The sequence below is a fragment of the Lycorma delicatula genome, chromosome 6, assembly GCF_047948215.1.
Source record: "Lycorma delicatula isolate Av1 chromosome 6, ASM4794821v1, whole genome shotgun sequence".
Taxonomy (NCBI): domain Eukaryota; kingdom Metazoa; phylum Arthropoda; class Insecta; order Hemiptera; family Fulgoridae; genus Lycorma; species Lycorma delicatula.
The window spans coordinates 86,646,623-86,660,973 of NC_134460.1; the positions used below are offsets into that span (position 1 = coordinate 86,646,623).

The 14,351-nt window shown below is 27.5% G+C and overlaps 1 protein-coding gene across 1 annotated transcript in view; it reads right to left on the reverse strand.

Moving 5' to 3' along the window:
- Positions 1–7,516: 7,516 nt before the first annotated feature.
- LOC142325996 (putative transcription factor p65 homolog) overlaps positions 7,517–14,351 on the reverse strand; it is a 41,608-nt gene continuing 34,773 nt past the window's right edge. The window contains exon 12 of the mRNA XM_075368040.1: positions 7,517–12,784. Within this exon, the coding sequence (XP_075224155.1) occupies positions 12,311–12,784 (474 nt within the window). The 3' untranslated portion in view covers positions 7,517–12,310. The remainder of the gene's footprint in view (positions 12,785–14,351) is intronic.

Genomic DNA, 14,351 nt, shown 5'->3' on the forward strand with positions numbered 1-14,351 from the left:
AAAAATATGAACTAAGGAAATTTCATTTCCGAATAAAAAAATATATTATTTTGCTACTTTTTACAGTGAATGGCTTATTTAAAAAATTTAATTTCATGTGTTTGGATAATACAAAATAATAGTACTTTATAGATCTGATAATATATAATAGTTTTCCTGGATCCGACCAGCCAAATGCTGGGGCAACTTTTCGATATCTGTACAACGGCAAATCTTTGTACCTCACCTGAGGTTATATATATATAATGTTTCTAAAATGGTGGGCTACCTTTACTTTTTGGGATTCTACATGTAAAACTAAACAAAACATATTTCGTTGAAAAAAATGACAATTTTTCCTTCGTTCTCACCCCTGTCCACCACTTTGTTACTTTTATGTAAAAATTTATATCTCAAGTTTGGATAGACGAATCACATTAATATTTGGTAAGCGTCTTGGTAATAAAGTTTTAAAATTAGAAATAAATCAGGACTTAAAATACTTTCGCAAATTACAAAATGGCGGCCATGTTTATTTTTCAATCCGTTATATCTCCATTATTTTTATCAAAATGTATATTATTGCTAAAATATTAGGCCTTTTATTTAGAAAAAAATGGCATTATTTTTTTAAATCTATTAACAAACAGCCAAGTTATGGCAGAAAATTTATGTAATTTGTGTCTGTTTTCATGTCCACTTTACATTCAATTCGATTAAATAATGTTTTTATTTGTTGTATTATAATTTAGTATCAAATTAATAATAATTTTCTCACAATAATAGACCTTATAATTAAAAAAACAACTACCTCTCATAATCTTACATTAAGAACGTTAGGTGTATATATATTTTTTAAAATAAACAATTGTTAAGTTATAAGAGATGTTCAAAGTGTCCACCGTTAGTTAGAAATTACACGAGTCTCCAGTCTTTTTCAGAGAGATTGTCTTAATCGTTCCAAAATTCCTAATTTCTTTAAATCCACCATTTTACATCCTTTGTTGAAGATTTTCAATGTTGAGAATCGGAGTTGAATAAACAATATGTTTCAAATAGTCCCACAGGTAGAAGTCAACAGGCTACCATTTTTCATGAAAGTTTCATACAGGAAATCTGATACCAACTGACTGAAATGTGCTGGAGCTACATCATGGTGAAACCACATATTTCTTCTTAATTGTAGAGGTAGGTCTTCCAACAAATGAAGATTTTCAGTCAAATGAGCAAGATAATTTCTCCATTTAAACGATTTGGTAGAATGACAGGACTCAAAAGATAGTCATTACAAATACCTGCCCGTATGCTCAGGGAAAATCTTTTTGATGGCTACTTTGGAAGGTACCATGAGGATTCTCGTAGCTCCAGATATGCTGGTTGTGATAGTTTTGAACACAATTTCTGTTGAAAGAAGCTTCACCTGTGAACAGAAGCCTTGCTAAAAATAAAGGATCTTGAATTAATGTTCTTTAAAACCAGTTACAGAATGCCAATCTACGTGGAAAATCACTGGAAATGCTAATTTACACTAGAATTAACAATAAATAAAAATTAATATTTAATTGAATTGAACGTACAGTGGCAGACATGAAAACAGACACAAAATTACAATATCAATTTTCTGCCATAACTTGGTTATTTGCTAACCGATTTAAAAAAATAAAATGCCATTTTATTCAAAATAAAAGATTTAATATTTTTGCAATAACATACATTTTGATAAAACTAATATTTATGGACATATAATGAATTGAAAAATTACATGGCCGCCATTTTGTAATTTGTAAAGGCATTTAAATTCTGATTTATTGCTAATTTTAAAACTATTATCAAAAAGCTTACCAAATATTAATTTGATTCCTCTACCTGAACTTGAGATACAAATTTTTACATAAAAATAAAGTAGTGGACAGGGGGTGAACGAAGGAGAAATTGCCATTTTCCCTAAGAATACTTTTTTGTTTAGTTTTATAAGTAAAATCCAAAAAAGTACATCCAGCCCACCATTCCATTTTTAAAACACTCTGTATTTATAAAAAGAATAATTTTACTATAATATGAATAAAATATTTCTTAATTTCATGTAATTTAACAAAATTATTTTTTTTTTTAAATCACAACTTATAGAAAATAAGATGAATCAGTTTTAATTTAGCTCTTATATTCTAAAATTTATACCTTTAATCTATCGGATTAAATCTAACACCAACAACCTACGTAGTAAATCATGTTCTTGTGTTACTTCTTTGTATTTTTCATTTTTTTTTTACATTTCTGCATGGGCAAAAATACCAGTTTTTATTTTTTTAATTAACAAAAAATTAATATTGGGTTAGTTTCACAATAAAATTATTTATCGGTTTTGTAAAACTAACAGGTCAATTACAAATTTTAAATTGCTGCTAAGAACTTTGCTCTTGCAAGCACTGTAATTTGTAAACAGCATCAAATTATTTGCAAAGAATGTTATAACCAATTTTATTTAAGACCCAATCCCCTTACCTATAGTTCAAAAGTTTTCTTTTACAAAATAATAAATTCAATATGACTTCTCATTTTTAATGTAAATTGAGCTATGCTTGAAGCCAATTCTAGCTTAGTTTTGTACTAAGATATAGTGTTGCTTACAAAACTATAATTAAAATACAAAGAACAAAGGTACTTAGCAAACCAGGAGTATACAAATTAAACTACACTAAACTTATCGGTTTCAGCCTTTGCGAATTATGTGATAGAAACATGGTACACTTGCAAATTTGATATGCAACATATAAAGACAAAGATTTGATATTAATTTTGACAAAAGCAAAGCACTACACAACACAAATTAGGTATATCTCATCTCAATCTAAATAGGTTTTTAACTTATCTGAAGATAAGTACAGTCTGCAGCATCACAGAGGAATAAACTACATGATACTTCTGAATGTTAGTTATGTTACCTTTAGTGAATGCTCTAAACCTTCCCAATAAAGTAACATCACATGTGAAAAAAATTACTCTAGAGATGTGGAAATACTTCATTTAAAGGATTATGTGCACATATTAATCATTGTTTAAGTGGAAATGGTAGCTGACTACCCAGCCAGATCCTTATTAATTAAATTTTCTAAAAATGATCCACCTTCAAAAAGTTTTCCTCCATGCATCTTTTATCTCTATATACTATACTTCACAGTAGTTTTTAATTTTGTCAAATTATTTTACCTAACATGTTTTACTTTCTGTTCTCATTTATTTGGTTTCCTCCTCATACTGTGTTAGGGTTCAAATAAGGCTTGGATTCTATGTGGAAAATGCCACAAATTTTGTTGAACTATTCTTAGTTTTCAAACATGACCTCTAAAATCTCCAACTTTTCTCTCTTTCTTCCCATTCTAAAAATGACAAGGCAAGAGGCTTACTAAAATACTAAGCAGATCAATATTAAATATATTCATTGTGTAATAATCTTTTCAAAACATGTGTGAGGTTTAAGATACGAAAAATAAGCTATCAATCACTGGTTAGTACCTATAATAATTGTGAATATTGGTTGATAATTAATTAAAAATTCCAACCTCAAAAAGCATTAACATTTCCTCACATATTCCTAAAAATCATCCTATTTGTAAAATCAGAAAAAAAATATTTTCTTCTAACTCAGCACAATAATTTGGCATATAAGTTAGCGTTGTATATACTTCTATTGCCATTTTTATTAAATTACAAAACATCTAAAGATCCTCTCAGAGAATTATTTCAATTTTTTTTGAGCCTAAGTAGCTACAATCTTCGAACAGTGAATATATGTGTTGAGTGTTTATTATTGTTTTTCAAGAAGAGAAAGCTCAACTGTAATTAATTCTATATTCAATTTTTTATTTTGGTTGGCACTCTATAAAAACTAAGATGGATAACAATGAAATGAAAATGATATTTTTTGGACATGTGAAAAGATGGCATGGCCAACCAGGACTTGAATCTAGAACCTCCAGAGATGATTTTATTTTACATAATAAAATGATATATGATTTTACATAATATATCACTGCCATTAACATTTATAAATTGCTTCTTATTTACTTATTATTTTTTCACATCTTTTGTGTTTATTTAAAATGAACTAAACAAATCTTTTCCTTGAAAATAACTGTATTTTGTGACATTGCTCTGATCAAGATTTTACTAAACCATCCAAATAAATGTTGGGACAGTTTTTATCCATAGAATAGTACTATTATTTCTAGATAAATTTCATACCCAGGTAATAATATCATATTGTATTATGGTATACAGAAATAAAATAAAATATTTATGTTTATCATTAGTGCATATGAAAACATAAGTGTTTGTTATATGCTAACATGCAGCCTTTTCCCTTCATAGTTTTTAACCACTAAAAAGTTTTTACTGTAATTATTTTTCTCATAAAGTAATAATAGTGATACACAACTATACAGATAAAATACTATAATAGAATAATGTATTTTGTAGTCACTATATTTTATGTTTTATTAAAATATATACATAGTCTGGTGTCATTCTCTTGATGTATTCAAAATACCCTTGTGTGAAAATAATTCTTAACCTTCTTAAAAATAATTCTTATTCTTCCTAACGAATAAGTTATGCAAGTGTCATTTCCAAATATATATATTAAATGAGGATATCATTCAAATGTCTCAAAAGACTCCAGGCACAGACTTGACTACCCTGTCAAAAACTCAAATATCTGACTGAGCCAAAATTTTTGAAGTGGCTGTGATGCACTGGAGAATTAAAGTCATGAAATTCACAAATGTCGTAGTTGCAAACCAGAATCAATGATGACAACATTCAGGCCATTTGTTGAAGGTAACTGCTGCAAAAATTCCATCAGAGGTGGGCAAAGTGTTGGGGAGTGTGGATACAATATTGTCAGACACTCTTGGATACAGCAAAGTATGGTCAAGGTGGGAGTTCGACGTTCTCACAAAGGTACAGAGAAATGTCCAAAAATACATCTGTCAGAGGTTTCTGAATTGCTTTGAGGAAGGAGAGGCATTTTGGACCAAATTGTGATCAATGATGAAACATGAGTTCACCACTACACCTTGGAAATTAAGAGAACAAGTATGTAGAGGTGGAAAAGTGGTGAGGGGGTATCGATGAAAGCCAAAAAACGCTGGAAAAGTTCTGGCAACTATGTTTTGAGCCGCTAAAATTTCCTGCATAAACATAGGATGGTAAATGAGGCATATAACTGTCAGTTGTTGGAAGACTCTGGGCTGCTTATTTTAACTAACTATGTCGGCAAGCGATTCGCAATATCCTCCTTCACAACACACAGCCATATAAAGCAGCTCATTCATCAAACTTGCTAAAATTCATTGAACACCTCTTCATAGCACTAATATCAATAGAGGTATGTAAACCAATTCCATTTTAATATTTTACGTTTACTTGTTATAATACAAAATGGATTATTTATGTTTATTGCACTGCATTATGTTTTTTTTGCTTCCATTTTACTGTAGTGTGTGTATATGTTTAAGCTGATTCTACAAGGAAATGGATCATATTGTATCATGGACTTGTTGCTAGCTGGCTACAGATAAATCTAAACTGGGGTTTGTGAAATTAACCTAAAACTTTACACGTTAATAATAATGAAATCATTTTATGAGAAAAAAATCATTACAAACATTTTACTTACATTTAAAAGTACACATGTAAAGAAAACAAATTAATGAGATGGTTGCGTTTTTTTTTCATTTAAAAGTTTTCTGTGGATCATGTTAGAAATGCACAAAAGCAAATTGTTTTCAAATGATAAAAGTCCATTTCCATACTCAGTCTTTATTTTAGCGCAGCCATAGATGAAAAACCCTTTCACAGAGGTAACACGTGGCAAAAGGGATTTATTTTCAAAGCTTCTGTGACTAAATTTCAATACTCTTTTTGACAAACAGCCAAAACAAATCTAAATCTTCAGATATAAATTGTAATATTTTATTGGCATACATTCCGATGAGCTGGTCATGAATCTCAATTGGTAACTTAGCAGCTGCAATTCATCTCAAAATTCCAATAACCAGGTTAACACTTTCCCCCTATGATAACAATTAGACTTCTGTATGGAAAAGATGGATTTTTTCTTTTCACCCATTTCATCACATAGCTTAGCAAACAGCCTATTCTGTAATGGTTGACTTAATAATATTTACCATTTTTACAAGGAATTTATTGAGCTTCTCCAGCACAAGTATGTCTATGAAGTAAGTAGTGTATCCATTCTACCCTTGTTATAAGATCTTTTTATTTTTTCTATTTTTCTTTCCTGTCATTGCCTTTGCACCATCATTACATTTGCAATACATTTGTCCAATCTACGAAAGATTTTGCAATCTATTACACATTAAGTAGCTTCATTAAAAAACAACAAAAAGACAATGTTCTGTTGCATGACAATGTATTGGTATTGATTCACAAAACAACATATTTTCTTTGATTGATCTGTCCCTACCTCACAAAATATAACAAATGAGAATAGTTTGCCACATCAGTTGATTCATCAAATTGAATACTAAAAAATCCACTTGAACTCACTTGCTGAATTATTTAACATTATTATCATTGGCAGCCATGTCATAGATTCACCTGGATACTGCATCATTAGAAAGCAGAATTTTTTCAATTTTTTTTCTTCTTTCATGCCTATTAAAACACATACCATATCAATTGCACCACGTAATATTAAGTTTTCTACAATTGTATGGGGTATGGACATATTAGCTAATCTTAATGTTTCAAGATAAGATGCTTCAAATACTGTTTTGGCTCACTACTGTTTTTTCAAAAATTTATCAATTTTGCATAAAAATTTAATTATAAGAAAAAGAAAAGTTATACCGTTTGACCACACACTAAAAGTACAGAAACCTCAATTATTATTTTCAATGAAACTATGCTTTTAAAAACTTAAATAAAGGTACCAGATGCCCGCTTTGCATTTGAAACTGATGTTTTGCAATCGCTTACACCTTTTTTATACTGCTGAAAACATTATGCTTTCACAGCAAATATTACACAAGCAGACCAAATTACAAGGAGCACATATACATCAAGTTGGAACCTGTAAATTGTTCATGTTTGCATATTTCATACATGCATGTTCAAACCCGACGCTACCAAGGCAGCTAAATAGTTTTAACTAGGTTTCATTAGGTTGGGGCTGGAGGTCGCAAAATATTCATTATATTTTTTTACTTTTTGGGGATCATGGAGCCAAAAATATTGAGAATCACATCTGTATCTAATACATATAGTCATTAAACTGTGTAAAGTATATTATAATTTAAAACCTTTTTAAGTAAAATTAGGTTATGTTTGTAAGCGTACAGGAAAATGACCTTCAATGCTTAATTGAATCAGCCACTTTATTGACTCACCTTTGTTATATACAAAAATGATTCTAATAAGTGGCATCTACTGTAACTAATTTGCCACTGAGTAAAGATGGTTTTGAAATATTAGGTTAGCATAAATATAAAAAAAACAAAATAAACAATTACTTTTCTCTTAAAATTGGATAATTTAATAATAAAACAAATTTTTTTAACAAACTCTCCATTGAATGGAAAATTAAAACAAATTCAACATTATCATATAATAATAAAAGTGACAACATGCTATTCAGTTTTAAATAATATGTCTAATTTCACTAAAAGAATGGCAAATAAAATTTTCAAAAGAAATTGTGATGCTAATTAGTAACAATACTTTTATGAATCAAAACAGATAACTGTCATAACCAAATCTCTCTCATATATTCTTTATATGTCATGGAATAAATGACAAAAATATCATTTACTCATAATACTTATATACATAACAGTAGTAAAACATATAAAATATAATAAAAATATATAAAACTATTGTTTATATTACTAATATTTAACAGTAATTCAATAAGAAAAAACTATAAATAACAACTGATTTAAGTAACTTCACATAATTACAAAAGTCTAAAAATAAATTCTAGTCTTACAGTAAACTAAAAAAATAAAACAGTAACTTAAACATAAAAACAAAATCAACTAAAAAATAAAATTTTAATCAAAGTAACTAATTTTCATAAACATCTATCTAAAAAATTTAATTATGTACATAATATATGTAATAACAAAATTTACCAAAGCTTAAAGCTTGATTAACAATATATTTATTTATTTACTTACATGTTTATTAATTCACAACCATATAATTTATAAATATACTTAATATTGCCATAATATACATTAAAAAAAAAACTATATGATTTTATTAAATCATTTAATCATAAATAACATTTACATATTTTTTTGACAAATTTGTAAAACTGGGTTCTTACCTACAAATATAGAGCACAGCATATGGGTGCCATGTTAAGTTTATGAACAGATATCAAAGGAAAGAAATGAATTTTTCACATACATTATGATGGGCAATGAACCTTGTGAACCTTGATCTCTAATACTATGCTAAAGAGTAAACACATTAAATCATACATTGAAATCATTCTTATTTACCATACAAGCCCAATTAAGTATAACATGTTTGCCGCTACAAAATTCTTAGTATATGTATCCATCCCATATCAGAATATTTTTTGGCCTATTGAATGGTTATAAATAACCACATGTACATGTATATATTCAAAATTTAAGAAAACCTTTTTCTTTCACAGATAAAATATAAAATTATATACTCCTTATATACTGTAAATATTGCTGAAAATACTTTTAAAGAAATGCAACTGCCATGTAAAAATATACACAAAAATATTTTTTTACAAAAAAATAATCAGAAAAAATGTATACTGGAAGTTTGCAGTAGAAAAGAATGATCCTGCTTTTCAAAATAAATGTATTGTGAATATACCAGATTACCTTCATCATTCATTGCAGAGTAATTTTAAAACCTTACATCAATTTATAATAAGCTAACAAGAATTTTATGTTTATATTGTTGTGGTATTTACCTCATTCATGAGATTTCAACAATAAAAAATAGGAAAAAAGACATACTACACTAATAAAAAACAAGAATTGTATTAAATAATTTATTATTATTTTAGGTGATGGAACTGAAAATACTTAACATTCAATCAGTTAATTTTTAAAACAAAAAATGATAGAAAATAAGGATGATGATAAAAAATTATACTAATTTAAAATATTTGATATGAAACATTATATTATTAATGAATTAAATGGCACAAACATTTTAATTATAAAATAAAAACACTTATAAAATAAAATTAATAAAAACAAACAGGTAAGAATAAGCTGTAATGTGAAAAAGAATAATCACTAATCTTACACTTATCTTAAATAATCTACAAAATGACTGCATTTTAATCACTAAAACAATAATCTCTGTATTACATTATGTGTCAAATTCATAACGCATTTTCATGCTTAAGCTTCAGCTTATGTGATAATATGGTGAATAACATTAAAAAATAAATTAGCAATAAATATTCTTCTAACCACCTCATCTATATTTAATACATTAAAAATATACTACATATTCAGACATAAGAAGTCTGATATAAATAAATTATAAGATACTATACTGTTTAAACTATTGCTATATGATCTGATAATCACTTTGACTTTTGTTCAGAGAAATTGACAAAAAATGCATTTAAGTATATTATGAAAGTTATTATTAAGGATGTGAATAACATTATGATAATCCTGAATTTCACAGCACTTCTGGATAACAGTTACAATGAATCTTATCTTGAAAAAGGTTTCCTCATAATATATTAACAATTACAAATTATGAGTTTTCCATTCATATATTACTAACAGAAGCCAGATAATATTATTGGACACTTTTCAGAGACAGAGCAGATCAGATATGCTATTTCACATTTCAGAATTTGGTTGATTTCTTTTTGTGGTATCTTTAATACAGAATTAACCATATGCTACTGTGAAATTGGAAATGTGATGATTATTGGTAATAGGCTGTGTGTGATTTCTGGTATTCATTGCTTTATAATAGTGGATGATGGAAATTTAATTTCTCTTATCGGCTTTCAGTGTAGTGTATCTTGTAATTAGGAGGGTGTCCCTGTATATGCTGGAAATAAAGGTTGAGTGCAATGTGCATCTATCTGCGTAACAAAAACCAATTGTTTTAAGGGGAGAATGTACCACGCTGTGTAATATGTTATGTTCACATACGTATTTTGTAATAACAGAAATTAATCAAGAAAATAATAAAATATTTCTTGTGATTTTTTGTGGTTTTCTAATCAAAGTAACATAATGCAAAATTGTCATATTGCTGTAAAAGGTAAAACCAGAGAAAAAAAGCTCTAAGATTATGAGGTTGAAGTGTTACCATACAGTGTAACACTTCACTGCACTTTATGCAGGAGACTCCTCAAATTGACTTCGCCTTTGAATTCAGGTGAATCTGAAATTCAACATTTTATACAAAATGATGAAACTATCTGAAACCATTAATTCCCTAGAGGAAGAACTTGTACATTAAAAGAAATTCGGATGTGATACAAAGATGTAATGTTTGAAGTGTTTTTATTATTTACTTCTTTACATTAGTGCCAAGTCAGACATAGTGTCCTCAAAAAAAAAAAAAGAACTGATTTTAAAGTCTGTTTTATCTGAGCTTAACTCGAGAGGACAAATTGACTTCATGATAGCCAGTCAAAAAATAATGGGGAGATCAAATTTATTGTAGTCTATCAAGATCACTTGTCAAAATTTGTGCAGCTTAGAGCATTGAAATCTAAGACAGGTGAGGAAGTAGCATATATTTCCTAGAAATATTATCTGGTTCATCAGCTATTTATTCGCCAGCCTGATGATGGAAGTGAGTTTATAAGAAGTTATATCAAATAGGTTTGTTTAGATGTGCGACGTAACAATAATGGTCATAGTGAAAGCCAAGACTCTGTTTAAGGTCCAATTAAAATAATTCATTGCATGAATGAATGATAACAAACATCCAAATGGTTTAAAATTTGTCCAGTTTACAAAAAAAAACATTTTTTCATTAAGATATTCAGCAGACTCCTTTTATAGTGTTACTTGGTAGCAACTCAAACTTCAGTTGCATTCAGTGAAAAAATTTGTGCCCTTAAGTCTGAAGAGGACCATGGAGATCTAATTAATGAAATCATTGAAAAAGATGTCACTAACAAAATGAAATTAACTGTAAGTGAAATTATTTCTGATCAAGAAGGAGAAAGTACAATTTGGGAAACCTTCAAAAAATAGAAGTACACATCAAGAGGCTGAAAAATGTGTTGTTTATGAAAGAGAGACCTTAAGATCTTACACATGTCTGCAGTGCACAAGGCCAGTTCATTACATACATGCACATCTTAAGATGAAGGCTATATGGATGCATCAGAGTGGTGTCAAAGTCAGTACTACATCTTTACTAAGTGTAGAACCAGTATATATATATATATATATATATATATTAAAAAAAAAATTGTTAAAACTTTGGATATAACAAATTTTGTTTTATTGTACTTGTCAAAATTTTATTTTGTAATCAACTGAAGATGTGAGAAAATCTTGAAAGTACTCTTGCGTATATATAATGATATAAGTGTCATCTTACCTAATTTAATTTTATTCTGTATTTGGTGGATAAAGTTATTTATTTATATTTGTATAATAGTACAGAGGAATATGATACTTAAAATCGACTTAAAAAAAATAAAATTATATATATTGTTAATAAATTATTTGAATTTTCAAAATATATATATATATATATATATATAAGCTGAAAGTGATACTTGTTGTTTGAACACAGGGTGAATTCATTGAAGATAAGAATGAAGGGCAATAATGATAAAGAAATAAAAAAATTATTAAATAATATAAAATGATCTCAGATGGCAACATAATTATTAGTTGCAATAATAAATTGTTATTCTAGAGGAAATCACTATTTTATTTTAAAGAAAATTAATGATTTTTATGATAAAACTTTAGAATATTTAACATTTTTTATATTACAACCAAGTTAGAATCATGAAAACTGAATCCAAACTGCTTGTAGCAAAGATGCTTAACTATATGTCATTTTGAATTGATTTTACAAAGTAAAACAATTTAATTGTTTGGTAAAGTGTAATTTCAATATAGTGTGATTCATATTTGTAGCAGTATAATAAAAATGCCTATCTCTGTTTATTAACATATACCAGAAGCTATTTGCTTTATTTGTGTGCCTATGTCTTTAATATATACATCTAACTTACAAGCATATTTCATTAAACTAAAAAACTTAACACTTAATTTACACAGTAATATAATTATCTAATAAACAATTATTACACTTTACTAATATCATCAAATGTTAAACTGGATGATAAATTCTGAGAAAGAGCTCCCGTGTCCATATCAGCTAAAATAATAGCAAGGTCAGAATTAAAATCAGACATATGTGGGTGTGAATCATCACTATAGTTATTACCACCTGGTATACTGTGTTCCTCTATCCCGGTAGCACTAACAGTTGGTGTATTTAATTCATCACTCGCTTGTTGTTGAACATGTGATTGTTGTTGCTGCTGTTGATTCTGCATTACATTATGAGTCTGCGGTTGAGGTGACATTTGGTTTAATTGTACTGCAGATCCACTTAAGTCATTCATTGGTAGTAAAATACTTTGTGGTGATCTACTGATCTGAACTTGTGCAGAACTTAAATCATTAATTGGCTTAATATCTTGGGGCGACATTCTTGACAGCTGATGCGAGTCTAATAACTGATTAATTCCAGGAGTATTCATCTGAACATCAACCTATATTTTAAAGCGAATAAATTAAAAATTTTAAAATGCTTAATAATATTAGTGATTAGTAAAAAATAAAATGAAGCAGAAAAGTAAATTAATATACAGAAATTTATGATCAAATATAAAATAAATTCATAGCAATTAACTTAAATCTTTCTTTCTCAATTATAAATATTAATCCTACAGTGCAAAATAAATGTACTAACTAATCATCTTCAGTTAAATTACTATGAATGCACTAACAAAAATGTGATTTTTAAAATATCAACATTTCAAAATTACAAAGCAAAAACTGATAAAGATAAAAGGATAAAAAGATATATCCTCACTTTGCTGAAGTTTCATTCACTTTTTATCCAAATATTACAATTTGAAGTGCATAAAGGATTTTATGTAAGAGTAATGATTTTTAGTATCAATTTAGAACAAAACTTTTGTAATATCTTCCATAAATATTTTACAATTTACATTAACATTTGTACAAAAAAAAAGGATTGTTTTTTGAGCACCATGCAAGTGATGTGAAAACTGTTATAAAAATGTAGTAGGTCTTGTTTAAGAAAGAGAATTTACCATATGAACACTTTGTAATATTAGCAGTTAATTTCTTAATCTTACTAATTTAATCAATTACATATTAAATTCAAATATTCAGTTTTACTACAAACATGAATTTGTTTTAAAATAAATAAAGAGAATATAATAAAAAATAATAAACTACAGATAATTTAAATACGTATATATTATTTAAATTTTATTAATTTTTTGAAAATATCAGCAGTAGAGATCTTATAAAAAAAATTGCTGGTTGTTATAATTTTTATATTTTACTATTACTACTGATAAAATACATGGATAATTGGTGGTATTTAAATTGTAAATAGTAGTCTCCTTTAATAATTTCTGTTGTAGTAGAAAAAACTTTATTAAAGTTTCCTTAATATGAGGAGAATATTTAAGAAATTTTACTTTTAATAAAAGACTACACTTTGAGAAGGCTATTATCATAGTCAAACCAAATATAATTTTTATTTTCTTCAGACAATTAAAAATTCTAAACATTTTAATTTTCTTTTAATATATCGTAATGGAATTTCTGATGTTATAATCGTTAAAACAAAATCACTCTTCCAGTGCATCATATATTCTCATTGGAAATATAATTGCTTTTGTTATCAGTGATGCATTATTTTAAAATTATTCTAGAACTACATAATCTAAGCTAAGAGATCAAACACAAGTGTATTATAACTATCATCTTAAAATAAGTGAACTGTAGTTGAAATCTAAAAAAAGAAACAAATATCATTTTTATTCTACAGGACCAACATTTTAACTTATATAGATGATTTATAGAAGTACTTAAGAGTAGAAATGGTTGTTAATGTAAACAAAACAGTAAACAATGAAGAAAACTGACTATGTAGAAATATTGTCATAAAAAAGTGTACACAAAGTATGATTTATTTTCTTTGTGATTGGTATAAGGATGATCCTGATACATTTTATGCTATTAGTGCTGTTGATTAAAGATCAAATCTGTAAAAGTTTCAGATTTAAAAGAAACATTAAT